The sequence below is a fragment of the Pristiophorus japonicus genome, chromosome 9, assembly GCF_044704955.1.
Source record: "Pristiophorus japonicus isolate sPriJap1 chromosome 9, sPriJap1.hap1, whole genome shotgun sequence".
In the NCBI taxonomy this organism is placed as follows: domain Eukaryota; kingdom Metazoa; phylum Chordata; class Chondrichthyes; family Pristiophoridae; genus Pristiophorus; species Pristiophorus japonicus.
The window spans coordinates 38,975,432-39,003,060 of record NC_091985.1 but is presented as its reverse complement, the minus strand read 5'-3'; the positions used below and the strand labels follow the sequence as shown (position 1 = coordinate 39,003,060).

At 41.2% G+C, this 27,629-nt stretch overlaps 1 protein-coding gene across 1 annotated transcript in view; it reads right to left on the bottom strand.

Annotated features, from left to right (window-relative positions):
• Positions 1-4,064: 4,064 nt before the first annotated feature.
• Positions 4,065-27,629, bottom strand: part of ryr2a (ryanodine receptor 2a (cardiac)) — a 924,147-nt gene continuing 900,582 nt past the window's right edge. The window contains exons 98-104 of the mRNA XM_070890953.1: positions 23,225-23,371; positions 22,644-22,778; positions 21,434-21,590; positions 18,045-18,109; positions 16,590-16,690; positions 5,180-5,231; positions 4,065-4,261 (exon numbers count right to left, since the gene is read on the bottom strand). Coding sequence (XP_070747054.1) covers positions 4,166-4,261; positions 5,180-5,231; positions 16,590-16,690; positions 18,045-18,109; positions 21,434-21,590; positions 22,644-22,778; positions 23,225-23,371 — 753 coding nt within the window. The 3' untranslated portion in view covers positions 4,065-4,165. The remainder of the gene's footprint in view (positions 4,262-5,179; positions 5,232-16,589; positions 16,691-18,044; positions 18,110-21,433; positions 21,591-22,643; positions 22,779-23,224; positions 23,372-27,629) is intronic.

Genomic DNA, 27,629 nt, shown 5'->3' with positions numbered 1-27,629 from the left:
GCTCTGTCTTCAGTGCAGGGCAATTTTTTTAGAAGAATTTTGCTTGTGGGTAGTTGCATCATGCAATCTCAGGAAAAAGTCACTGAATGATCTTACACTGCAATATTTCACAGCGAAACACAAACCAAATTAACCATTAACTAGAGGTTGAAACAGGCTTATTTTTTCCCAGAAAAAGAAAAATTCATAAAATGCCAGGTGTGAATAGTCAAGTGATCGATGCCAGATTTGGCAAAAGTTATACACAGTCACTGGTGAAGTTAAGTGTATGAGTTACATTCTATTTTACAGAAACTGTAAATGGCTAATTGCAGCCATCTTGTCTGTGTGTAATGTCAGGTCATCAATCAGCATAAACTGGATAAATCCCCATTCACTTAAAGGTCCTTTCTGTTAACTTTTGATGGCAGAGAGTACCTGCTCAGAAATAACATTCTCAAGATACAATAATTTGTATACTGACTAAAATCTGACTATATCAAGCAGTGGCTTTCACAGATTGGTAAAAGTTCACTCTCCATTAGTCCAAGTCCAGGCAATATCTAAAAGGAGCGTCACAGCTTAATAAAGCCATTAAAATAAAGCACTGGGGCTCATGCTTGGAAGGATAGAATTGAAAAGCAGAGAAATTATGTTAAACTTAAATAAAACCTTGGTTAGACCACACTTAGAGTACTGTGAATAGTTCTGCTTTGCGTATTATAAAAAGGATCTGGACAAACTGGAAAAGGTGCAAAAAAATTACAAGAATGTTACCAGAACTGAGAGGTTATACCCATCAGAAAAGAATGAACAAGCTGGGGCTCTTTACTCTCGAAACACAAAGGCTAGGAGTAACCTACAATTATGAAAGACATAATGGAAATGTTTTCACTTTGGGGAGTCCAAAACGAGAGGCCACAAAGGATAGTCACCAATAAATCCAATAGTGAATTAAGGAGAAACTGCTTTACCCAGAGAATGCTTTGAATGTGGAGCTCGCTACCACAAGGTGTAGTTGAGATGAATAGCATAGAGGCATTTAAGGCAAAGCTAGATAAACACTTGAGGGAGAAAGGAATAGAAGGTTATGCTGATAGGGTTAGATGAACAAGGGTGGGAGGAGGCTCGTGTGGAGCATAAACAATGGCATTGAATTGTTGGGCCGAATGGCCTGTGCTATAAATTCTATGTAAACTAACAACCTGCTCCTCTGTGGTACAGTTAATATGTGCACTGTACGTTGTGGAATTGGGCCATACAGAACAGCACTGTCCCAGCTTTGGCTGCAGAGATAGTGGATGTATTGGTTGTAATCTACCACAATTCCCTGGAGTCTGGAGAGGTCCCAGTGGATTGGAAAATGGCAACTGTAACTTTAAAAAAGGAGGGAGACAGAAAGCAGGAAATTATCGACCAGTTAGCCTAACATCTGTCGTTGGGAAAATGCTGGAGCCCATTATTAAGGAAGCAGTAGCAGGATATTTGGAAAATCATAATGCAGTCAAGCAGAGTCAGCATGGTTTTATGAAAGGGAAATCATGGTTGACAAATTTGCTGGAGTTCTTTGAGCATGTAATGAGCAGAGTGGATAAGGGGGAACCAGTGGATGGGGTGTATTAAGATTTCCAGAAGGCATTCGATAAGGTGCTACATAGAAAGTTACTTCACAAGATAAGAGCTCACGGGGTTGGGGGTAATATATTAGCATGGATAGAGGATTGGCTAACTAACAGAAAACAGAGAGTCGGGATAAATGGGTCATTTTCCAGTTGGCAAACGGTAACTATTGGGTTGCCACAGTGATCAGTGCTGGGTCCACAATCTATATTAATGATTTGGATGAAGAGACCGAATGTAATGTGGCCAAATTTGCTAATATACAAGATGGGTGGGAAAGCAAGTTATGAGGAGGACACAAAGAATCTGCAAAGGGATATAGACAGGCTAAGTGAGTGGGCAAACATTTGGCAGATGGAGTATAATGTGGGAAAGTGTGAGGTTATCCACTTTGGCAGGAAAAATAAAAAAACAAATTCTTATTTAAATGGAGATTACAAAATGCTGCAGTACAGAGGGACCTGGGGTTCCTTGTGCATGAAACACAAAAATTCAGTATGCAGTTACAAGTAATCAGGAAGGCAAATTGAATGTTGGCCTTTATTGCAAGGGGGGTGGAGTATAAAAGCAGAGAAGTCCTGCTACAACTGTACAGGGTATTGGTGAGACCACACCTAGAGTACTGAGTACAGTTTTGGTCTCCTTATTTAAGGAGGGATATACTTGCATTGGAGGCAGTTCAAAGAAGGTTCACTGGGTTGATTCCTGAGATGAAGGGGTTGACATGAAGAAAGCTTGAGAAGATTGGGCCTATACTCATTGGAGTTTAGAAAAATGAGAGGTGATCTTGTTGAAACATGTAAGAGACTGAGGGGCCTGACAGGGTAGATGCAGAGAGGATGTTTCTAACCGTCGGGGAATCTAGGTATAGGGGGCATCGTTTCAGAATAAGGCGTTGCCCATTTAGAACTGAGATGAGGAGGAATTTCTTCTCTCAAAGGATTGTAAATCTGTGGAATTCTCTGCCCCAGAGAGCTGTGGAGGCTGTGTAATTGAATATATTTAAGGTAGAGATAGGCAGATTTTTGAATGATAAGGGAGTGAAGGGTTATGGGGAGTGGGCAGGGAAGTGGAGCTGGGCCAAGATCAGATCAGCCTTGATATTAAATGGCAGAGCAGGCTCGAGGGCCAAATGGCCTACTCCTACTCCTATTTCTTATGTTCTTATGATCCCTGGTCTATGCTGAATTAGTTGATCTAAGTAAGTCAATTTACCAACAAGCACGATATTTAGATTTTAGCATTCATGATTTAGGGAAGGGATAAAATGAACCAGTGTTCCCACCCTTGAATGTTGTTCGGTGGCTACTGCTAAAATGTTCATTTGTAGACATCACGATTAGCTCAACAACAATCGATAGCCTGCCGCCACTCGCTGTCTAGGCTTGCACATGAAAAATGACTTCTGCTGCAAGTACTGGAAACAACCAGCACCTGTGGAACCATATCCCAGCCGGAATTAATGACGTCATGCGAGAGAGAGAGAGAATCGGGCCAAATTGGAGGGAGGGGAACCGCATCGAAAATTGTACGCTCAGCTTTGCAAAAGAAAATGAAAAGTGTGTATTTTTATTCTGAATGTTTTATTTCGAAAGATTGGCATTACAATTTAAAACAACTCAAATGAAGTATTCTACACATAATTACTTTACAATGGTGTTCGATGAAATCCCTGAATGGATATTGCTTCAGCTTCAGTCAGAAATGAGTGGACAGTTATTCCTCAATCACTATATTTACCACAAGTGGCAGAAAAAATGGGAGACAACAACCAAGTTTAAACACTGCATTCTTGGCTGATGAAACTGGTTCTGAATCTACAATAAAGTACACGACACTTTGTGACTACAGAGTTATCAATAACCTTAAACCTAAAAAATAGTTGTCACATTGATCAGCTTGCCATTTTATTTTCTCTTTTACTTGCATAATAAACATGCAATGAAATATCTGTTTTTTTTCTTCTGAAAGAATCTTTTAAGCAAAGATTCAGACTGTTGCTGTATTGCATATGAGCATTACCAAAATAAGGAAGAGCTAAATAACCAGAAAGTAACATCTTAGGTTTATGTGAATGTCCTACACTTCTCCTGAGACGCACAGCAGTCAGACAGAAGCATGTACATCAAAAGATTGATTTACAGTGTGACACGGTCATGCACACAACTTCTTGCATAGCTCAACCCACATATAGTAAGGCACTATTTCCTCATCACAGCCCAGTGTCCATAAGCAGATCGCTCTGCACATCAAAAAGTATACAATACCATTCCGGATGAAGAAATACATAAATGTATAGGATGAGAGCAATTTATCATCTTTTCACGTATGTGCTCACAAGATGAAGGAAATGTCTTAAAACGTCTCTGCACACAGTTTGAAATCAATATTTTTGTTTCTCTACATCAATTTGAAAGCAGATGCGCTGACAGAGCGAACTCAGTGAGCTATAGCTTCGGTGTTCCAAGTGCACACTGAACAGGTTATATACAAAGAAAGGTTTGAAAGCATTCAAAGAGGAAATCTGTAGGTATTTCAATGTTTGTGGGTCAGCTTAGTCCTTTGTTTAGTTGAGCTGGTCTTCATACTGCTTGCGGAAGCAATCTCCGGCAGGAAAGAATTCCCAGCAGCGTTCTTGATACATTTTCCACACGTAGGACTCCTGTCATATAAACACAAATGTGTTATCTTATACATGCCACTGCACATCATGGTTCTTTGCACTCAATAAACCATGCAGTCCTGTGTCAAGCTTGCAGTAAATGCTTGCACGAAAGATTAGTAGGGGGGTTTAATTATACACACAGGACAACAGAATCATTAAAGCTACTGATGTAAATAGACATAAAAACAGAAAATGCTGGAAATCTCAGCAGATCAGGCAGTATCTGTGGAGAGAAAGCAGAGTTAACATTTTGGGTCGATGACCCTTCGTCAGTCTGACCAAGGGCCATCGACCCGAAACGTTAACTCTGCTTTCTCTCCACAGATGCTGCCTGACCTGCTGAGATTTCCAGCATTTTCTGTTTTTATTCCAGATTTCAGCATCCGCAGTATTTTGCTTTTATATCGGTGTAAATAGACAACTGAGGATACCAGTCACTTGAGGTACCAGGGTAAATACTGTATCTGCCGCAGTGACTCTGACTAAGTCTTTTAATACACAAAAGAATGCCTAATTCATCTGGAAATGTATTTGATGTCTTTTACCCCAAATCAGCCAAGCATTGAACAGTGTATCTTTGCAAAACCTCTCTTTTTGTCAATTACCCCCACTCTAAACTCGATCTAGTATCATGAAGTTTCAAAATACGGCCACTTCCTGTCATGTGAGGAATTGGCAGTGCTTGGCAACAGTCAAGGAAGAGATGAACTCTAACAGAGAACTCAATAATGCTAGACTGTATAGATTATATAGAAAATGATGCCAATGTGTGTGTCCTGAGGATATAACATTTTCTTTGGGTTTGGACTCTCTCTTGTGTTATTTAATGTCAACTAAATTCCACGGACATCTTGTAGCTTTGCATCTTAAGGCCAGCCATTTTTATTCTCTTATTAGAACATGGTGGGGTCTTACCTGTCCCGTGTGCTCTGTTTCATCTTTATTGATAAGGTACATCAAGAAAAACCTGTGGGAATAAAGACAGCATCTAAATAAACATTACTCATTACTCATGTTGCTCTGAAACCTGATTGATGTCGGCTTTAAAAAAAATGCATTGGTTGTGGTAACACACAGTATGTTAGCACTGAAGTTCTCCTATAATTAGCTGCAATTTCTATCTCATAGCTTGGCTGCTGATTCTTTGTGTTACACACCTCTGTGTTGTGAGGGTCTGTTAGGATCGGGAACGGTGGTATAGTGGTTATGTTACTGGACTAGTAATCCAAAGTAATTCATTACTGAACTAATGATCCAAGAGACATGAGTTTGAATCTCATCATGGCAGCTGGGAAATTTAAATTCAGTTAATTAAATAAATCTGGAATAAAAAGCCAGTATCAGTAATGATGACCGTGAAACTACTGGATTGTCATAGAAACCCATCTGGTTCACTACTGCCTTTAGGGAAGGAAATCTGCCATCCTTACCCGGTCTGGCCTATATGTGATTCCAGATCTACAGTAATGTGGTTGACTTTTAACTGCCCTCTGAAATGGCTGAGGGATCCACTCAGTCATAATGCTATAAAAAGAACAGCGGCTCTTCTCAAGGGCAAATAGGGATGGGCAATAAATATTGGCTTTGTTGGCAACACCCACATCCCATGAACGAATAAATAAATTTTAAAAATCGAGATAGTTGTCTGCGATGTGATTCATCACTCTATTTCTCCCTGAAATTTGCTTGCAAAGGACTAAGGGGATGAAATTGGCCCGTTCTATAAGAGCCATGGTCGGTCAGGACTCACCACTTGGTCAGCGCGGAAAGGCCGACATTTTGAAAATTGCCTTCCATTATTTTTGCAGTGGTGACCGGGACCACCCTGGCCATCTTCCCGGCCAGCAGGCAGCCCAGCCTCCCCCTCTTGGGGACCAGGCCGCTGGCCCAGCTGAAACCCTCCCTGGTGGCCCAGTGTTTGCCACTAAAGTGGCTGCAGAGTTCGCAGCGACCCTCCCCTTTAACTGTAGGGGTGGGACACTGACGTCATCAGTGTGGTGCTGATGACTCGGAGTGATGGCTGTTCCGACCCGCCCGTGCTTCCGTCCCTCTGACGATCTCACATCTGCCCCGCTGCAAAAAAATATTAAGTTCTGAATTTCATCGGATTATCCGCCCCATGCATTGGGGCAGACAGAACACTTACAAAACAGTAAGTGTGTCCATTTGGGCGGAGGGCAATTTCGGCCCCAAAAACTTTAATTTAAAAAAAAATGTACATTGAATAAAAGAACTCTTTTATCTCAACACAAAACGCTTGACTTTTTATTTCTGCCACAATTTATTTTTAAGTCACAACAAGAAACTACCAGTGTTGTTGCATTTGTAGAACAGCTGTTTGGGAACAGTATTGGAGGAATTCGCAATGCATTGGAACTGTACAATGCTGCAGCACAAAGTGCTGGGATGCATGTTGGCCAACATCCATGGTTGCCAATGCTGCGAGACCCTGAACTGGGCCCTTTTATTGCTGAACGAAAACCAGTCACTTCTTCTTCAGGAAGGAGAGGTTAAGCTCACACTGAACTACTTTTGCACACATGCTCATAATGGAAAGCTAGGAACAGGTCACTTATTTTCTCTCTTGGGAGCCCTGAGAGATGTACAAGAGAGAAAAGAGAAAAATACAAAATAAGTCACCGAGTAAAGCACATCACTGGTTCTCTAGGTGTGCAGCAGGGGAATAATATTTAGAAAAAAGTGAGCATTTGGTGGGTGGGCAGTCAAATCACACAGTACACAAAAATTGGTGATACACTTTGCACGACATGCTCAATGACATGGTAGTGTAGTGATGCGGTGCTAGTATAGCAACCCAGGTGTTAGAAATTCAGAATCTCAGCATGACAAATTGTGAAAGATAATTCAATAAATTGAATTACTGTCTGATTTTCTTCCATATGTTGTGTTCAGGTGCAGTAACAGGAAATCTCCCCCATGGTGTGTAGAATATTCAAACGCATTCATAATATAACACCTGCCATGTGAACAATTCCATGAAGTAGTCCAGATAGCTGAAATAAGAATTCCCTCCTCCCAAATGAATGCATTGTCTTGAAAATACACTTGCGTTGGGGGGAGATATCAATTTAAATGACTGCTTGCCTGTTTTCCCCTGGCACAGCTAAGAAATTTAATATATAACAGGTGATTAAAATAAACTGGTTTGCAATTTTCTTTATGAGAACATAAGAACATAAGAAATAGGAGCAGGAGTAGGCCATTTGGCCCCTTGAGCCTGCTCCGCCATTCAATAAGATCATGGCTGATTATATTTTTGTAAACGAATGTTAATCCCAAGCTTCTGCTTCCTTCTCATTAGCAGATTTAAATGACCACAAACATTCTAGTAAAGTGCTGCTTACACTCTTAATAGTTTCCATGGAATCTTCACGATACTAATGAAAAAATGCTGCTTTAATAGTTACTGCTGATGTTCAGGACTATTCCAGTGAGAACTGTGTTATAACAGCATTGACGTTATATGACACAGGCTTCACTCAGCATTTGATATATCTTCTTCTTCTTAGTCGGTCTCTCGTATCGAGGATGACTTGCTTCCACACCAAAAAGGGATGAGTTCACATAAGTGTTTCAATGAAGGACCTGACATTCCAGGTCCCGAACTACATATTGAAGGGTGGAAGATGTCTGTGTGTGGATTTTTTTAACGTGTGATGGCCGTTGCACACCAGCCAGCACATGGGCTTGGCAGAGCTAGGTCTTGGTCCAGTGGCAAGGATTAACCAAGATGACTGGCACATTCTACATTTTGTGTGATATGCTATTGTAGTTACATAAGGAGTTCTTAGTTCCCCTTGTACAAAATATGTGGCAATGTTGCTTTCCAAGACACACTGCTGGAGGGTAGCACTGGTGTTTGGGCAGCAATGGGAACAGAGTACCATGGTCTGGCAAAAGTCACGTGGGCACCTTGGGGTGTGGGAGCAGCAGGTGGGGTTCCACACTGTAGCACTACTAAGGGGGTGGTGCTGGGGTGTGATGTTGGGATCTGGGATAACTTGGGAAGGAGTTGGGGCAATAGTAACCATGGGAAACGTGTCGGTACTTGGCGTGCGGAGACACGAGAAATAAGGCATGGCAGGAGGTCACTGTGAGGAAGGGCACTGGTACTTGGCATGGAGGGTCAGGAGTGACAAGAGGCAGTAGGAGGGAGTGGTGAGGGAGAAAAGGGGCACGAGCACTCAGGGTGGGTTGGGGTGTGATGGTTGGAGGGAACAGAGAGGTGGAGAAAGTATAAGCAGGATAAGAATATAAGAATTAGGAGCAGGAGTAGGCCATATGGCCCCAAGTCTACTCCGTCATTCAATAAGATCTTGGCTGATCTTCGACCTCAACTCCACTTTCCCACCCAATCTCCATATCCCTTGATTCCCCTAGAGTCCAAAATGCCATCTAGCTCAGCCTTGAATATACTCAACGACTGAGCATCCACAGCCCTCTGGGGTAGAAGACTCACAACCCTCTGAGTGAAGAAATATCTCCTTATCTCTGTCTTAAATGGCCGACCACTTATCTTGAGACTATGCCCCCTAGTTCTAGACTCTCCAGCCAGAGGAAACAACCTCTCAACATCTATCCTGTCAATCCCCCTCAGAATCAATGAGATCACCGCTCGTTCTTCTAAACTCCAGAGAGTATAAGCCCATTCTACACAATGTCTCATCATAGGACAACCCCCTAATCCCAGGAATCAATCTAGTGAATCTAGATTGGGACCTGTATTAATCTGGAAAATCCTGCATTATTTAAATGACAAGCAGCACTTATATAAATTCTGTTCTCCATTTAAATACCAGATAGTGCGGGGAGCCCATGAAGGGAATCTGACTCTGAATAAAGAAAAGCCGGGTTCCTGGCAGTAACTGTTAACCGGCTGTAAATTGGTTAAGCTTTTCCAGTACTTTGTAAGACTTTGCTCCCCTTTCCATTCTTTTGTGTATAATTAGTTGATCTCTTGCGTTATAGCGCAAGAGTTCTCAACCTTGCTGCTTCTGGGGCCACCCCCTCCCGTGTTATAAAATTTCCACAGACCCCCTGTAACACACCACAATTATTTTTTTCTGTCTAAAAATTAGTTATGCAATTAAACAAAGAGCCAGCACAGACACAATGGGTAGATTGGCTTCCTTCTGTGCTCTATGATTCTATGAAAGGTGATCCATCCCTTTTGTACAACCAAGTACAAATGGTATAATCCTTCACACAGTTCACCTGGAAGAATGACTCCCTCAGTACTTCACATAACAATATCATGAATCCATTTATAAAGAGCAGGTACATGATTCTGGTACAATGCCCAGAAACCCCACCCCAGCCCACCAGATATCTCAATAAAATAGACATGTGTGATCCAGAAACACCATCAAAATATTATTATTTAGCCATTATTTATTTAGCCATCGTTCTGGGACATTCCCCAAAATCTCTGGCACCAAAATCTCCAGCAACATTAGATCCAAACAACTGACGTTATGTTTAGATAGAGTTATTTCCAAATAATATTTGATGAATTCTGGCATGTCAAGGTCAGGATGTACACACTGGGGAGAATCTGCAGCATAGTTAGTTAACCATATTTATCATCTGTATGATTTCAAATTCCTAAAATTCACAAGTTTTACTTGCAAAGCAAAAGGTTGTGTTAACATGTTTGGCAGGATTTTTAATGGTTGTGTTTATTTACTGAAAATATGGCAAGCAATCAACTGATAAATTCACTCGTTTTGTAAACTTAACTACACCAATATTATTAAGATAAATTGGGCACATTATTAGTAATCTGCAACTTTAAAATGGTCGATAACTACCATACAACTATCACATTTTCTTTCCCAATTAGATAAATATATATTTAATTCTCCATGCTTTATGGTTGTCTCATAATGAAAATTGGGATTCCACTTCTCGCGTCTGAAAACTTGCTGAAACACCAAACTAGTCAAACCAAACGTTCAATGTTAATATTTCAGAACTAAACGACATCACGCAAAAAGAAGACTGACGATTTGGGGAGACGGTTTGCGGCATTAAAGCAGAAAATTATAGTTTAATGTTTACAGCCGATCGTTTACTTAACCTGGAATCAATATTTATAATATCAAGAAATGTGATGCCATTATTTCAGATGAAGCATATCTTTACATTGACTGCATCTCCAGAGAGATCAATCAGATCACACTCCAATGTCTGCCAAACTGTCCTCACGAAATCAATAACCTGACATTGCAATCCGATTTAAAGCCAGGCAGCTTGACCGCATTACATGGGCTGACTGGCAAATCATTTCATGGGCATTAGGCTAGTGTGTAGAATTAAAATGAAATGTGTTGCAAAAGCACGCACACAAACAACTATTATGGCACGTCAGGCAGCATCTGTGGAGAGAGAAACAGAATAAACGTTTCAGTACTGACAAAGGTTCATCGACCTGAAACATTAACTCTGTTTCTCTCTCCACAGATGCTGCAGGACCCGCTGAGTATTTCCAACATGTTCTGTTTTTATTTCAGGTTCCCAGCATCCGCAGTGTTTTGCTTTTGTGTTACAGCACATGTCAGAATAAGTTACTTGGTGATCCCTTTATATCGCTCTGACACATTCAGAATAAACCAATTACAAGAGCAACATGCTGTCTCACAGCGTCATGGGATGCAGAAAGGCAAAGGCTGGACGAGCAACATTGTGTCCTTCACCCACACAGGCAGCAGTGAAGGACAATCTATAATCAATTTTAAACATCCCTGACAACAAGAATAACTCTAATACAAAAGAGAACTTTTAATTATGGCTACACCACTTTCAAATGCAAGTTGAGATTGGTAATATTACATAAGAACATAAGAAATAGGAACAGGAGTAGGCCATATGGCCCCTCGAGCCTGCTCCGCCATTCAATAAGATCATGGCTGATCTGATCATGGACTCAGCTCCACTTCCCCACCCGCTCCCCATAACCCCTTATCGCTCAAGAAACTGTCTATTTCTGTCTTAAATTTATTCAATGTCCCAGCTTCCACAGCTCTCTGAAGCAGCGAATTCCACAGATTTACAACCCTCAGAGAGAAGAAACTCCTCCTCATCTCTGTTTTAAATGGGCGGCCCCTTATTCTAAGATCATGCCCTCTAGTTCTAGTCTCCCCCATCAGTGGAAACATCCTCTCTGCATCCACCTTGTCAAGCCCCCTCATAATCTTATATGTTTCAATAAGATCATCTCTCATTCTTCTGAACTCCAATGAGTAGAGGCCCAACCTACTCAACCTTTCCTCATAAGTCAACCCCCTCATCTCCGGAATCAATCTAGTGAACCTTCTCTGAACAGCCTCCATAGCAAGTATACAAGTATATCCTTTCGTAAATATGGAAACCAAAACTGCATGCATTATTCTAGGTGTGGCCTCACCAATACCTTGTATAGCTGTAACATAGAATCATAGAAAATAGGTGCAGGAGTAGGCCATTCGGCCCTTCGAGCCTGCACCACCATTCAATAAGATCATGGCTGATCATTCACCTCAGTACCCCTTTCCTGCTTTCTCTCTTACGGCTTGATCCTTTGAGACGTAAGGGCCATATCTAATTCCCTCTTGAATATATCCAATGAATGGCATCAACAACTCTCTGTGGTAGGGAATTCCACAGGTTAACAACTCTCTCAGTGAAGAAGTTTCCCCTCATCTCAGTCCTAAATGGCCTACACCTTACCCTAAGACTGTGTCCCCTGGTTCTGGACTTCCCCAACATCGGCAACATTCTTCCTACATCTAGCCTGTCCAGTCCCATCAGAATCTTATATGTTTCTATGAGATCCCCCCTCATCCTTTTAAATTCCAGTGAATACAGGCCCAGTCGATTCAGTCCCTCCTCATATGTCAGTCCTGCCATCCCGGGAATCAGTTTGGTGAACCTTCGCTGTACTCCCTCAATAGCAAGAACGTCCTTCCTCAGATTAGGAGACCAAAACTGAACACAATATTCCAGGTGAGGCCTCACCAAGGCCCTGTACAACTGCAGTAAGACCTCCCTGCTCCTACACTCAAATCCCCTAGCTATGAAGGCCAACATGCCATTAGCCTTCTTCACCGCCTGCTGTACCTGTATGCCAACTTTCAATGACTGATGTACCATGTCACCCAGGTCTCATTGCACCTCCCCTTTTCCTAATCTGCCACCATTCAGATAATATTCTGCCTTCGTGTTTTTGCCACCAAAGTAGATAACCTCATATTTATCCACATTATACTGCATCTTCCCTGCTTTTATACTCCATCACCTTTGCAATAAATGCCAAGATACCATTGGCCTTCCTGATCACTTGTTGTACTTGCATACTATCCTTTTGTGTTTCATGCACAAGTAACCCCAGTGGGGTGTATGTAGGCACCTTTAATAATGACTCCACAAGGCAGAGTATGATACTTAAACTGTGTAGACTGTAGTCCTTTATTTGCAGCTCCTCGAGTGTGGATACCAAGCTGTGAGCTCTCTTTTATACTGGGTTACCTGCAGTGTGCAGGTAACCCGAAGATCTCCAGCAGCAGCACCCTCTGGTGTACAAGTAAGGTGTGTACAGGGTAAGCTACATTCAGTGTTACATAACAGTGTTACAGACTTCACACAACAAACAAACATGCACATATAACACCCAGGTCCCGCTGTACTGCGGCACTTTGCAATCTTTCTCCATTTAAATAATAACTTGCACTTTGATTTTTTTCTGCCAAAATGCATGACTGCACACTTTCCAATATTATACTCCACCTGCCAAACTGTTGCCCACTCACTAGAATATGGAGGAACATTTTTACCAGACATTACTCAGACAAAAAAAAATTGTAGCCAAGGACAAATCTGGAGTTGCGATGGAACCAGCGGAACCGACCAGCGCTGTCTTGGGATAAGACCCTCATTAAACTGCAACAAGTGGCACGCATGGTGAAGTAACCCCACTAAACTATGAACCAACAATGAACAACAAAGGGAAAAACCATGTTTGAATGAGTCAATCATTGACGTGTACATGTGAGAGCTACGAGATAAGTTTTGAACAAAAAAAACATAAGAACTGAGCAATACCTCATTATTTACTGCAGTCATCCAGGATAAACGTATTCTGGTCTAACAATGAGAAGATGTCTAAAGATTTCAACAGAGTTCAAGTGATCGTGGTTTTGGCCACTGGGCACTCGAAAACTCCAGGACAGGTTCAGTTGTTTCTTATTTAATCTATGTGTTAGTGGTTAAATAACATTTCTCTGGGAGATAGTGCATCTGTGTGGTTTTCTGTTAAAGATGGATTCAGGTCTATGAACCCATTCTAACACCTTATGTGGGCGGTGTGAAAGTCGTAAATAATTACTACAGCAGGCTGCCTCTGCACAAACGGACTTCTTCAGCCCTTCTCTCTACACACACTAAAATCTATCTGAGAGCTTCGTCCTTGACAGGCGATTGTTAATCCTTTAAACCCCGCACCTGTCCACAGGAAGATAATTGGTTCTGGGGAACCAAGATATCGACAGTAATACTCCCAGTGATCATTGAATATAAGGCAATAGGAAGTCAAGTGAAATCATTTTAGAAACAATCTGAAGATTTGATGGATGCCTTGAAACGGACCCCTAGAACCTGTGTTAATAGCACATGGACGAAGTATCTCCCTCTTCCTGTAACATTCTCTTTGTATATCTCCCACTCTTTTCATTTCTCTAGCTTTCTGTTGGTCTTCTATTTTTCTTCTTTTTCCAAATGGTTTTCATACACTATCTCTCATTGCAATCTCTTTATTTCTCTCTGTTATCCAGTGGTACCATTTATATTTAAATATTTAAATTATTTCAAGGGACCACAATCAGAAATCGGAATCTCTCTCTTCCTCTCAGCTTGTTACTATATCTAGGATGCTACAGGACTATTGTAAAATGCTGCTGTAAAGTTACAATGGAAAAGGGCTTTTGGACAGAAGGAGAATTCTGGACAAACTATATCCAATATTATAAGTTTCAGAGAGATAGAAACTCATTGGAAACAAGGAATGTTCTAGACAGAGAAAATCTGATAGATGTAATATTCTGTTGGTTTAATTTTTTTATAGCTATCCTGTTGAAAACCTCCCTCAGGAAGATGAGTGCAACCCTTACTGAAATGGTTTGATTACTCTGTTTATTCATGACCCAAAGACCAGGTAGCTTTCTCTAAAGCAAAAGTTCCTCATGGCACTTAATTATTTCAACAATATCGATTCCATTTTAGAAATTCCTCTATGATGGCCTCCTGCCATTCATCTAACTATTATTTTATCAGGATGAAATCACAATAGGATCTCACAACATTCAGTCAGCGACATTTCAGCTTTCCTTTAGTTAGCATTAGCATGTTTTTCATTTTTGTAAAACCATATTACAAAGAACCATAGATGGCCTGTGGCGAGTGCCTGCGATGCGTCCCGAAACACGGGAGTTACATTGGCGGTGGGTATGGTGTGAATGGGGAAGTAGGTACACAGCCCCTGTTTTAACCCTCCTTGCACCCATAAGAACATAAGAAATAGGAACAGAAGTAGGCCATACGGCCCCTCGAGCTTGCTCCACCATTCAATAAGATCATGGCTGATCTGATTATGGGACTCAGCTCCACTTCCCTGCGTGCTCCCCATAACTCCTTATCGTTTAAGATACCCCATCCGTATCAGGTGAGATGGGGGTTAAAATTGGGGCTCCAGTCTCAGAAGATGGTCATCCCAATCAGGTGTCCAGTCACTTCATTGTAAAAGGAGAGAACAGGATCAGATAAATAACAGACCAGACTTGGCACCTCTGCAATGAGATCTTACTTTCTCTGCATTCCCCTACTCCACAAACTCATTCAATAGTGTGCTTATATATCGATATAGGATATCTATGTGCCTGGTCATTGCATCTATTACTGAGGTTTGACCAGTATCTGCAAAGGTTTACAAGCTGCATTGAATCATATTAAAGTTTTGCAATTTATATAGCACCTTTCATGACCTCAGACGTCCCAAAGTACTTTACAGCCAATGGAGTTCTTGGAAGTGTAGTCATTGTTGGAAACGCGGCAGTAATATGATAATGACCAGATAATCTCTTTTTGTTATGTTGGTTGAAGGATAAACATTGGCCAGGATACCGGGGAGACCGTCCCTGCTCTACTTTGAATAGTGCCATGGAATCTATTATGTCCACCTGAGAGGGCTGACGGGGCCTCAGTTTAACGTCTCACCCGAAATTTAGCGGTCTGGATATTAACAGACAGGTTATGTAGGCGGAGGGGATGGGTGGTGTTTCGGATAGGAAACAAGCAAGTAGTGGGATGGGTCCGATCCCCGAACCCAGGGAGTATCTGACCCCGAGAGGGTTCGATAGAGGGGAGCTTGGGGAGCCGGGGGTGAAGAACTCCTGCTTCTTCTGGCCCACAAGCAGTGCTGAATAGGCACTTAGCTTTTCCCCGAAGTTGTCCTCACTTCACGTCAGCTGCCGGGTTTCCTGAGGCCTGGGAAACCCAGCCGCCCTCTGTAAAACCTGAAAGGCAGGTTAAATCAGAGTCTGCCAGCCTCATTAAAATATTTAAATTGCCAATCCGCCTCCTGGGAGCGGGCTGGCTGCTTGCCCCTTGTCCCGCCTCTATAAAACCCATAAGTGGGCGGGTTGGGGTTGGGGTTCAGATTTTAAAAACTGACCCGAACCCAACCCACCCCATCTGTGTGTGCTGAAGTTCAACCCAGCACCTCTGACGCCCAACTGGATGTCTTCATCGGGTCCGGTATTCACTGCTGAAATGGCAGACCGTTCCACCACTTCACTCCACTCTTGCAATTATAAATTAATTAGAAGCTTCACGGAGCAACAAGCCTCAGCCCCCTGGTTAAATGCTGCAATTTGATGGGAGCCCAAATTAGATGACATAAATCATTTGACTAATATCGATTATATATCTGTGTGTTTATATTTTGTAATCACTTCCCGGCTCAAACTTTTATTTGCAAGTTTATAGCTCCAGTGACTTGCTTTGCCAGTGAACTGCCTCCATCTGCAGGTTCAGCAGCAGTTAGTGAAGCTCAATGATGCCGATGGCTTCTGTCCATAAAAGGACGTTTGATGGAACTCAACATTATGTATGGGGGATTGTTTTCTTTGGCAGCTTTCATTCTTCTTTGAAAAATGCCCCGCTGACTAGGGCTGTTTATTTTCTTAATTTTTTTGCGGCCACGTAGCTGATTAAAAATCCGGGCATGCAGGTCTGTCTGTGGTGTGATTGAGTAGCAGGAAATGCTAGTACTTACAGGTAATTTGCCAAATTGTGCTCCTGCAGTGTGTGAGTTTCAAAGCCATGGGGTACTGTGTCGAAGTAATCATTGCCAATTCCACAAATGAAGCATTTGGTCTGGAAAGAACAGAAAAGGAAAATAAGGAAGACTGGCACAGTAGCTTACAAATCAATATTATCTGAGCAGTACAATGAGTTGGTGGGGTGGGCATGAGTCTTGGGAGATGGGGCTGTGTTTTGTCCACTCATACTGTAGCTCAATCTTTATAAGTATTCCTGAATTCCCTCTGAATAGTCACATATTCCATTCTAAACTGTGGGAAAGTATGAATAGGAGATTGAGATATTTACATATCTGAAATTAAATTGATCTCAAATTATTTGTCCAATGAAGTGAACCTGATGAATGTAATTCCCATGGAACATATTTTTTGACATTTGTAAAAAATTATTTCTTGGGACTTTTTCACTGCTCCTTGTCCAAATACATGACTGTATTTATTTATTTATTTTTTTAGAACAAAGTGCTTTTCAAACCTTTTTGATCATAGCATAATTTAGAATAAAATACAGCATCCAGAATTATATTTTCAAATTGTCGCCTGGGCATAAAACTGCCGTTGTGGATTGTCACTCACGACTGGAATCAATGGCGATGAAAATCATTTTGCTAATGAACGGTTGATCCACAACACCATATGCCCAGGTGGAAAGCTGCAAATCCACTCCCACATGACTGGTACGTGATGGCACTGTGACAAAATCACATATAACTCCTTTTTTTTCTTTAAATTAAAAAAAATATAGAATTATTGCTACGGTCCTGAATTCCAGAGAAATCCTCAACAGAATTTCAGGGCTTTATTATCATAGAATGTTCTAGCACAGAGAGAGACCACTAGGTTCACTTCACCTGTTGTGGCTCTCTGAAAGAGATTTCGACTTGGTACCATTCCCTGGCCTTTCCTCATATCCTTTGCTAAATCAATTCTTATTCTAATAATACTTTACATGGAAAAAAAATCTTTTCCCTTTCCCCCATGGTGCTTCCAGTACTTATCCTAAATTTATGTCCGGTGTTACCGATTCACCATCAGTGGAAATAATCTTTCTCTATTTACCCTCTCTCATCTATTAGGAATTTATAGATACTTCCTGTGAAAGGCAAGTAGCTTGAGCTGCACTCGTAAGGGCCATTGATTTTAGTGGATGTAAAATTGAGGCCAGACCCCTGTGATTTCCATTGTATTCAGTGGGAGATGAGCTTGACCACCAGCAGTGTTAACTCGGAAAATAGCCTTGTAATACCATTTTGACATTTTGAGATTCTGATCTTGAAATAAGTGTAAGAATGCAAGGACTCAAGGAACTCAGCCCCAGTTGTCTCTATAGATAAAATAGATGTTTTTTCCGAGTCAAATGCTCAGTATTTCATTCCTGGTATTGTGATTCCATATGTTAAAGCTCTTACCTCCATGTCTTCTTTAACTTGCTCCTGCTGATCTCTTAGTTCACCAAAAGCATCAATAATCAGACCTGAATAAAAAACAAGAATGAGATCACTTTTTAAAAGTAAAGGCACTGTGGCAGCTCCTACAGAAGTGAGTTTTCACTTGCAAAATATGGTGCAGCAGATTGCAGACACGTTGCACATTGAGAGAGTAGAACCCTTTCCTGCTGGAGGAAGTAACTGCATTGAGCACATAGGGCTGTACAGGTGGAATCTATGACCCCTTGGATGTTCAGTAATCCTGCCCCTCTGTAAAACTTTAGAGCCCTGTCATGCTGCCACAGATTGTTCGTGGTGAAGGAGATAAAATTAACATGCAATACATCTGTGTCTTGCTTAATGCATTGGCTCATTTTACTAATATCCCTGGAATGATCCCATAGCATAAAAGTTAGATGCAGTGCCTGTGGTGCAGGCGGGCTGTAGATCCAGTGGCAACAAGTGATGACTTCCTTTGTAAAGTGTAAACTCTGCAGGCACTATTGCTCAGTCAAATGCAGGCAGAAGCACCTCTGCCTGTACATTCCGGTGCTGCCTGTCTAGCCTGGCATCCCTCTACTCTTTCCACAAAAACAAAGACATAAGGTTGTTCCCATTGCAGTCTATCTGAAATGGTAATTGGAAAGACGCCAGCCCCATGGGAAATAGCACAAAGACAGATGTTAGATTAAATACTTAGCAGCAAAACCATTGAAAGTCAGAAATAAGCTGATACTGTCAGTATTGATCCTTGGCTCTCTACCATCTCTGTGGTATCTGGCCACACTGAACAGTTGTTTTATACAGGCAAAAACAGGAAGCAGCTCAAACGCAGTACAAATAATCACAAATGGGGCGCATGATTTAATTCACACCTCCTTTGAGTGGTCCTGTCCAAGCACGGGTGGGTGCAATCTACAGAACTGATGGCTGAAAACGGGGCAGGCACAAAACAGGGCTGGCATCTGCCCAATTATCTGAGCAGGCGGACCTGATATGAAAATCCAAGCTTCAGAGTAAGATACAACCTGAACATTTGTAGGGTAGAGATTCCATAAATTATACACAAAGTGAAGAGGATACTTGATCCAAACTGAGTCCTTGATTGTCCAGTGTGGTTTTTTGAAAACAACTATCCTAGTCCAATTGCTTTTGTAACGTGCAAGTTATTGAAAGAGTATTATTGTTACAATAGTAACTTTTTCAGGAGCTTCGGTTCCTGGTACACCGTGCACCAAAAGGCTTAGCTGTCAGTTTTTGTTACAGGAGTTACATTCACAATGAAACCATGTAATCTTTATCAATTTTAAATAACCCTAAAAAAAATTCAATGCTATGACAGAACCAAAATCATCACCGTGCCTCTGATTAAGTTCTTTGTTGGTCATATGTTGTCCAAAACAGTGCAAGACATGTTGGGCTGGACTTTCTTGAATCTGCTTTAAGAGGGTCGGGGTGGGGGCTCCCAGTTGCCATATCAACAGGTGGGATCTTCACCACCAAGAGGGTGCTGAAGCGGGAGACTGACTGTACCACCAGAAGAGGCACCCCAAAAGTTAGTGGCAGCCTAAAAACTTCAGCAACTTGCACTAACTTACTCAAGGACCTTCTTCACGGTGGCTGTTTCCATGATATTTAAGCATGCGGGGAGGTTAAACCAAGTCCAATTACATCGTCACCCATTGTCCACACACCCAATTTTCCAGAAGGAATCTAAAGATAGCAATCGGCAGCAAAGCTTGTGGCTGATCTTTCTTCTCCCTTGCCCACAGGCACTTGAGACCAATTGTAAAGTTCCATGCCAGCTGAAGTTAGCTAACTAAGCATAGATCAAGGATCGAACCTGATCCTTTTGGTTTAATACAACATTAAAAAGTACCTTTACTCATTGAGCTGTCAAGCGAGATTCATTACAAGCTTTCAGAGCATAAATTTAATTTTGTATTATGCCTCACAGTGTCACTATAAACTTGATGTGGGAGTACAGCAGCAATGAACTATGCCAAATATTCATAGTGCAGCATAATTTAATAAAAAATAAGATAACTAGTGTGCCCTGAATGCACATAAGTCAGTCTTTCTTTCTTTCAATATTGCTCAGTGTATATTAACGACTTGGATGAAAGGACCAAGTGTAAGATAGCCAAGTTTGCTGACGCTACAAAGATGGGAGGAAAAGCAATGTGTGAGGAGGACATAAAAAAGCTGCAAAAGGACATAGACAGGCTAAGTGAGTGGGAAAACATTTGGCAGATGGAGTATAATGTTGGAAAGTGTGAGGTCATGAACTTTGGCAGAAAAAAATCAAAGAAAAGTTATTATTTAAATGGAGAAAGATTGCAAAGTGCTGCAGTACAGCGGGACCTGGGGGTACTTGTGCATGAAACGCAGAAGGATAGTATGCAGGTACAGCAAGTGATCAGGAAGGCCAATGGTATCTTGGCCTTTATTGCAAAGGGGATGGAGTATAAAAGCAGGGAAGTCTTGTTACAGCTGTACAGGGTATTGGTGAGGTATTAGAATACTGCATGCAATTTTGGTTTCCATATTTACGAAACCATATACTTGCTTTGGAGGCAGTTCAGAGAAGGTTCACAAGGTTGATTCCGGGGATGAGGGGGTTGACTTATGAGGAAAAGTTGAGTAGGTTGGGCCTCTACTCATTGGAATTCAGAAAAATAAGAGGTGATCTTATCGAATGTATATGATTATGAGGGAGCTTGACAAGGTGAATGCAGAGAGGCTGTTTATCCTGGTGGGGGAGACTAGAACTAGAGAGCATGATCTTAGAATAAGGGGCCACCCATTTAGAACTGAGATGAGGAGAAATTTCTTCTCTCAGAGGGTTGTGAATCTATAGAATTTGCTGCCTCAGAAAGCTGTGGAAGCTGGGACATTGAATACATTTAAGACAGAAATAGTCAGTTTCTTAAACGATAAGGGGATAAGGGGTTATGGGGAGCAGGCAGGGAAGTGGAGCTGAGTCCATGATCAGATCAGCCATGATCTTATTGAATAGCGGAGCAGGCTCAAAGGCCCTATGGCCTACTCCTGCTCCTATTTCTTTTGTTTTTATGTTCTTATAATTAGGATGGTTATCATCATTAAGTGTTGGCTGGACACCACTTTTCTATTTCACTGCTGATACATCATGTGGTCAGGACACTAGTTATTCAAGGTCTGGAGAAGTACTATTCGCTTTCCTCCAGCAGTTCTTTGAAAATCACTACCTGATGCATGGTCCAGCAGAGTACCATTTACAGAAATGCATTTGCGCTGGTGAAAATATTCATGGATAATATTGGTGAAAAACAGTCAGAATATTATCACTACTAAGCAGCTAAAATATTCTTTGACACAAACCTCCATACCTTGAATGATGGCCAACAGGATGACAATTACAAAGAAAAAGAAGGTGATGTCAAAGATGATTCGATAGATTTCATATTCATCCCCAGCAGGGTCTTCAATCTCGTCGCCAATGCCTCCACCAGCTCGGACACCCACGTACATATGGAACATATAGCACTGCAACAAAAATCACAGCTCAAACAAGGCTAGACTTAAGTGACAGCATCAGGTGATCTTGCTTCTCTTTTTTGGGATGCGTTCTCTAAATACTTTGTCATTTGTTTGCATTTCAAATTATCAAGTACTAAATCAACAAATCATTTTGAACAAAAACCTCACATAAAGTTCACCTAAACCAAAATTCTATATTTTTTTTTAACTCCGAAAAGTTCATTTTCAAAATACTTGTAGGCTTTTCATGCGCTTATAGTTGAATTGTTATGCGTTGTGTTGATGACAACATTGATGTCAACTAACTGTTCTTCACTAATACATCCCTAAAATGTCCTTGTGGTAAGGGTAACCCATCAAGTGTAACCCTGCAGGGGGGCACGTCCATGGAAGTTCCCTTGCTCACTCACCAGAACATCAGCAGAAGGCCCAAAGAAACAGCATAAACTAAAGCAACCCACGGGACTGCACACATTATATGTGCTGCGTTAAAAATTGTTGGAGCACAGAATACGGTGGGGCCAGCTGGAGTAGAATATCAAGAGTTTGTTTGCAAAAAAAAATTAGAAGCAACACTTTCATGAGAAGGCACATTGCGTTTACATTAAAAATATATACGAGTACATATATTAACACATTCAGATCTTTTACAAAAGTTACAATAGCAGCAAAACGCTTGTACTAGCGTGTATCTTTGATCCTTAATGTATCATTTTGCTTCATCGGGTAAACTAAGAGAGAGATTGATGATCAAAATGAGTGAGACAGACTGCAAACACAGTTAAGCAAGAATTGGTTGATTTTACAAATTTGCACTCTTGACTTAAAGCCTTGCCCATCAAGAATGCGTCTCAGGAAATCATGAGCACATTACCCCCGAGTTTCCGTCCGATGGAAAATCATGGGCTGGGGCTGAGACCATGTCGGAAGTGTGCATTCATACAATCAGCTCCTTGGAGCCACGATTCATTTACAGATTCAGATGTATTAGTATGGTTTAAAAACAAAATCTAACACAAATGAGTCAGACTTAACAGGTCAGCTTAATCAAAAACTTACCGTGAGCATATCATCACACTTCATGTCTGGCGTGTCTCCATCTTCACTTTTGTTGTAGAATTTGCGGAAGAAATTAAAGGCTACCACAGTGTATAGATACACCACAACAGCCAATAAGCCCACAGTTAACACCAGCTACACAGGCATAAAGGGGGAATAAAATTGTTAGATCATTAAGAACTAATCAGCGGCTATCTATTAGATAAAAAACTGAGACTTGTGTTTTTAGTGAACTACTATGCATTCATCTTAAAAAAGACAATTTGAGGAAATGTGTTTCAGCTTTACAATCATTGCTGCATCTCCAATTCAGTGATTGTTTTATTCCTCCAATTTTCTTTGGCCATATTTATTATTAAGTCATCTCTCTTAGTTTGTAGTTTGTAAAATGTGTGCTTTTAAAAGAGAACAGATAGATCTTTGTGCTTTGCACTTTAAGTTTAAAAAAGTAATCGCACGCATGTTGGTAGAAAACAGATGCACCAACCTTTTCAATCATGTCATGCAGGGTTTTTGCACCTTGCTATTAATTTGTAGGTGCAATTTTATATTTAAAAAGCCACATGCCCAAATTCTGGTACCTGTTTGCCGTTGTGTGTCACTGATGACAGGATAGTCCGTAAAGTTTTAAATCCCATTGCAATATCCAGCAAATGGGCAGCAAAGAAAAAGTTGTTATAATGTCCCAGAACCGACATAGTCATGTACCAGGCAAGGTACAAGAAGGACTGCAAGCAAAGAGAAACAGGTATTACTAACAAACAACAGCAAAAATACACTGACTACACCAGGAAGAGTTTTATTGAATGCCGCTTATTGCGCAGCACTCTAAAATAAAAACGGAAAATGCTGGAAACACACAGTACTGTCATAAATATCTGAAAACAGAACAAATGTTAATGCTTCACCTTAAAGACCCTTCATCCAAACCCATTCTTTTCTCTTTAAAGATGGCGACTGATTTGCTGTGCAGTCCAAATTTTATTTCAAATCTCAAAATGTTATTTCAAATTTGCATTATTTTCCTTTCATCTCCTCTGTGGTGATATATATTAGTTGCATTCATTATATGCACATGCAGCAAGATTCTACTTGCCAGCTTGCTCGGGGCAATTTCCTTCCAGTGTAGTCAATTTAGAGCACAAACAGGAGGCATATGGCATGCAAATAAGAATGTTAAATCATCCCAGCAGCCATTTCCCTGCCCAAGCTCCAGGTAAGGAATGCTTGTATTACTCGACAGAACCATCGAACAGATGTGCGTCCTGATATTCCCCAAGGGGTTCTGCCAGTCTCCTATAGCCAGTCATTTATGCTATTTGCCTGTGGGTCCTACTGGTCTGCTAGTGTAGTTAGGAAGTGGGTCCTACTGGTCTCCTATTGGAATTACGGTGGGAGACTGGTAGAACCACTGTAGAAATTCTGTATGACCAGTTGTAACGGTACCTCAATTAATACAAATAGATTGTCTTCAAGTGTAGATAATCTTTGCAAACCAATAATTTTCCGTTACAATCCCTAGTGAAGATAAATAACGTAATTTATTGGTCGTGCTCCGAAATGGGTTCAACAGATTTATGAATGGGGAGAAATAAAGCAAAGCAAAAATAATTCGAAGTTATCACTGGGAATTTTCCCCAAAACTTGCTGCTTTAAACTCATTGAGAATGGTGCCCTGATTGCCCATTGAGAAAGTGCACTGTGTGATGGGTTTTTGAAGTAATGTATAAAAACAGTGCTAAAATGATGATGTGTTTAAAAAAGAGTATCATTTAGATGAGGTTTATTCTGCTTAGTCTCTGTGTTCGCATGTACTGCTTATCTTTTAACAGTAATAGCTGTCACTCAACACCTCGCAATCTCAATTGATTTTTCATCTAACCATTAAGTGGCAGGAAGCTGTTAAGTGGCAGAAAAGCAATGCCTGCTATACCAATCATAATGTTTGGTGTTCTGAGTCCAAATGATGTCAATTAACAGCAATCTCCTAATCCCCATTGATTTGCTGCTAGGTAATCCCAATGCATTTCACACCTTGCACATTTTACATGCTAATCTGGACCAATTGGTCCAGGATCTGAGATCAATTGGATGACATCATTTCACCAATAAATGAACTGTGCATGACGTGAAAGACATGGAGATTAGTGAACTGCACGCAAATGGAATTAGAAAATCGTTGTCCGATGAACACTTGTTAGTACTGGCACACCAATTATTGGTTCCAATACAATTGGGTGGGGGTGGGGGGAAACAAAGGAAAAACACAGCCACCAAATTGAGGAGCACATGGGGCGGTGGTCCAAACAATGTGAACGTACTGCCATGGTTATGTTTCTAGTATGGACAAATAATCTGGAGACTGTGAGTTCAAATACCACCATGGAAGTTTGAGACTTGAATTTAGTTTAAAATAAAATCTGGAAATAAAAAGCTGGTACCAGTAAAGGGTTGTCTTGAAAACCCACCGGTTCATTAATGGCCTTTAAGGAAGGAAACCTGCCGTTTTTACCCAGTCTGGCCGATATGCGATGCCAATCCCACATCAATGTGATTGACTCTTAACTGCCCTATGATACAAAGGTGGGTGGGAAAGCAAATTGTGAGGAGCACACAACAAATCTGCAAAGGGATATAGACAGGCTAAATGAGTGGGCAAACATTTGGCAGATGGAGTATAATGTGGGAAAGTGTGAGGTTATCCACTTTGGTAGGAAAAATAAAAAAGCAAATTATTATTTAAATGGAGAGAGATTACAAAATGCTGCAGTACAGAGGGAGATGGGGGTCCTTGTACATGAAACACAAAAAGTTAGTATGCAGGAACAGCAAATAATCAGGAAGGCAAATGGAATGTTGGCCTTTATTGCAAAGCAGAGAAGTCCCGCTACAACTGTACAGGGTACTGGCGAGACCACACCTCGAGTACTGCGTACAGTTTTGGTCTCCTTATTTAAGGAGGGATATACTTGAGTAATGTCTGTATGCGTGTAATGTTTGTAGCTCCACACTGTGGATGTGGACGCATTGTGTACTGCAACTGCATAGTTAATAATAAACAGAACCAGGCAGATTTCCGGAGGCTTCCGAGAGAGCTGCCTGCCATGTAGGAAGCTGTGTGTGCTGTGTTCTGTGAAGCTATCACATTTGGCGGCGAGATGGGATTTTTCGGATGATTAAAGCTTAAATTTTGTTGGTGAAGGATTCAGCCAGCCGACAGAGAGACTTTTGAAGTTTCTGTCTTTGGAAAAAAGCTACAAAATCCGAGGTAAAATACAGCACATGGTGTGAACAGCTAGAGATTAAAATGGCAGGTGTATTGGAACATTTGGGGGAATATAGACACGACCGGGAACGTTTTAAAGCCTATGTGGATCGGCTAGAAATGTATTTCACTGCAAATAACATAATCGAAGTTCCAGACAATGCAGGCCAGAACCAGGCTGTGTTGGAACATAAGAGAACGATCTTCTTATCGGAGGCAAGTCCGGCATTGTATGACGCCCTTGTAAATCTGCTTTTGCCTGACGAGCCAAAGGACACAATGCTTAAAGAGATTTTAATGAAGCTGGAGCAGCACTATAACCCCAAACCGTTAGAAATTGCTAAAAGCTATAGTTTTGGGATTCGGAATCAAAAGTCTGATGAAAGTATCAGTGATTACATCGTAGCATTAAAAAAGCTATCGATGCACTGTAATTTTGGAAACTTTCAAAACCGAGCATTACGGGATCGTTTTGTTCGTGGGGTGAAAAATGATGTGATCAGAAGGAAGTTATTGACGACGGATGACTTGACTTTTGAGATTGCTTGTCAGACAGCGAGGTCGATGGGCATGGCCGAACAATATTCCCAAGAATTAAATAATAATTACGGTCATCAGTCAACTGAGGTAAATCACCTGCAGGTTCAAAGTAAAAGACGGTGGAGGCCCAAAGTCTCAGAAACTGGAAATTCTAACAGACCGTTGAAGTCAAGCTTATCGGTGCCTGCTCAAAGTTGTCCATACGTGAAGGCAGAGTGTTTCTTCTGCAGGAAGACTGGGCATTTTGCGAAGGCATGCCGACTGAAGGGTAAATCAGCTTTTAAAGCTGTGAGTCCAGCGTTCAAAGCTATGAGTAGAAATCCCAAGAGATTACATAGCATGGAAGAACAATAATAGGACGAGGAGATGTTAGAGTTACACGTCATCAGAAGCACAAGGTTAACGGACAGCGATTCGGAAAGCATCAATATCCACATAGATGCTGCGGGATTCAAGATACCAATGGAAATTGACATGGGTGCATCTGTGAGTGTAGTACCGGAGTTACTGTAGCTCAACAAATTGCGTGATTTCCAACTGGAGAAATCCAAGATAGAGCTGCGAGGCTACTCAGGAGAGAAAATTCCTGTGGTAGGTCGTATCACCGTACCGGTGAAATATAAAGATCAATTTCAGAACTTGCCTCTGATAGTAGTGAAAGGAAACAAGTCTGCCTTAATAGGAAGAAATTGGTTGAGCTCACTGAAGCTGGATTGGAGAAAGATTTTCTGTGTGGAAGCAAGATTTTCATCAACGGATGAGGTTATCAAGTAGTATCTGAAGGTGTTCTGCAAATCGGGCAGTCCAATCCAAGGCTTCAAGGCAAGTGTCAGGGTACAGAAGGACGCTAGATCGGTTTACTACAAGCCACATTCCGTACCATATGCACTTAAGGAGAAAGTTGAGCAAGAACTCAAAAGACTAGAGACTGAGAACATGATTTGTAAGATAGATTGATGTAATTGGGCCACACCCATTGTTGTTGTACCTAAGTCCGATGGTAAGGTAAGATTGTGAGGTGATTATAAAGTAACCGTAAACCAGGTTCTAGAGGGTAATGTCCCCAATACATTGCCAAATATAGAAGATTTGTTCACAACACTGACAGGTGGTCAGATCTTCTCAAAACTGGATCTTACGAATGCCTACTTACAGCTTGAGCTAGATGAAGAGTCCAAGTC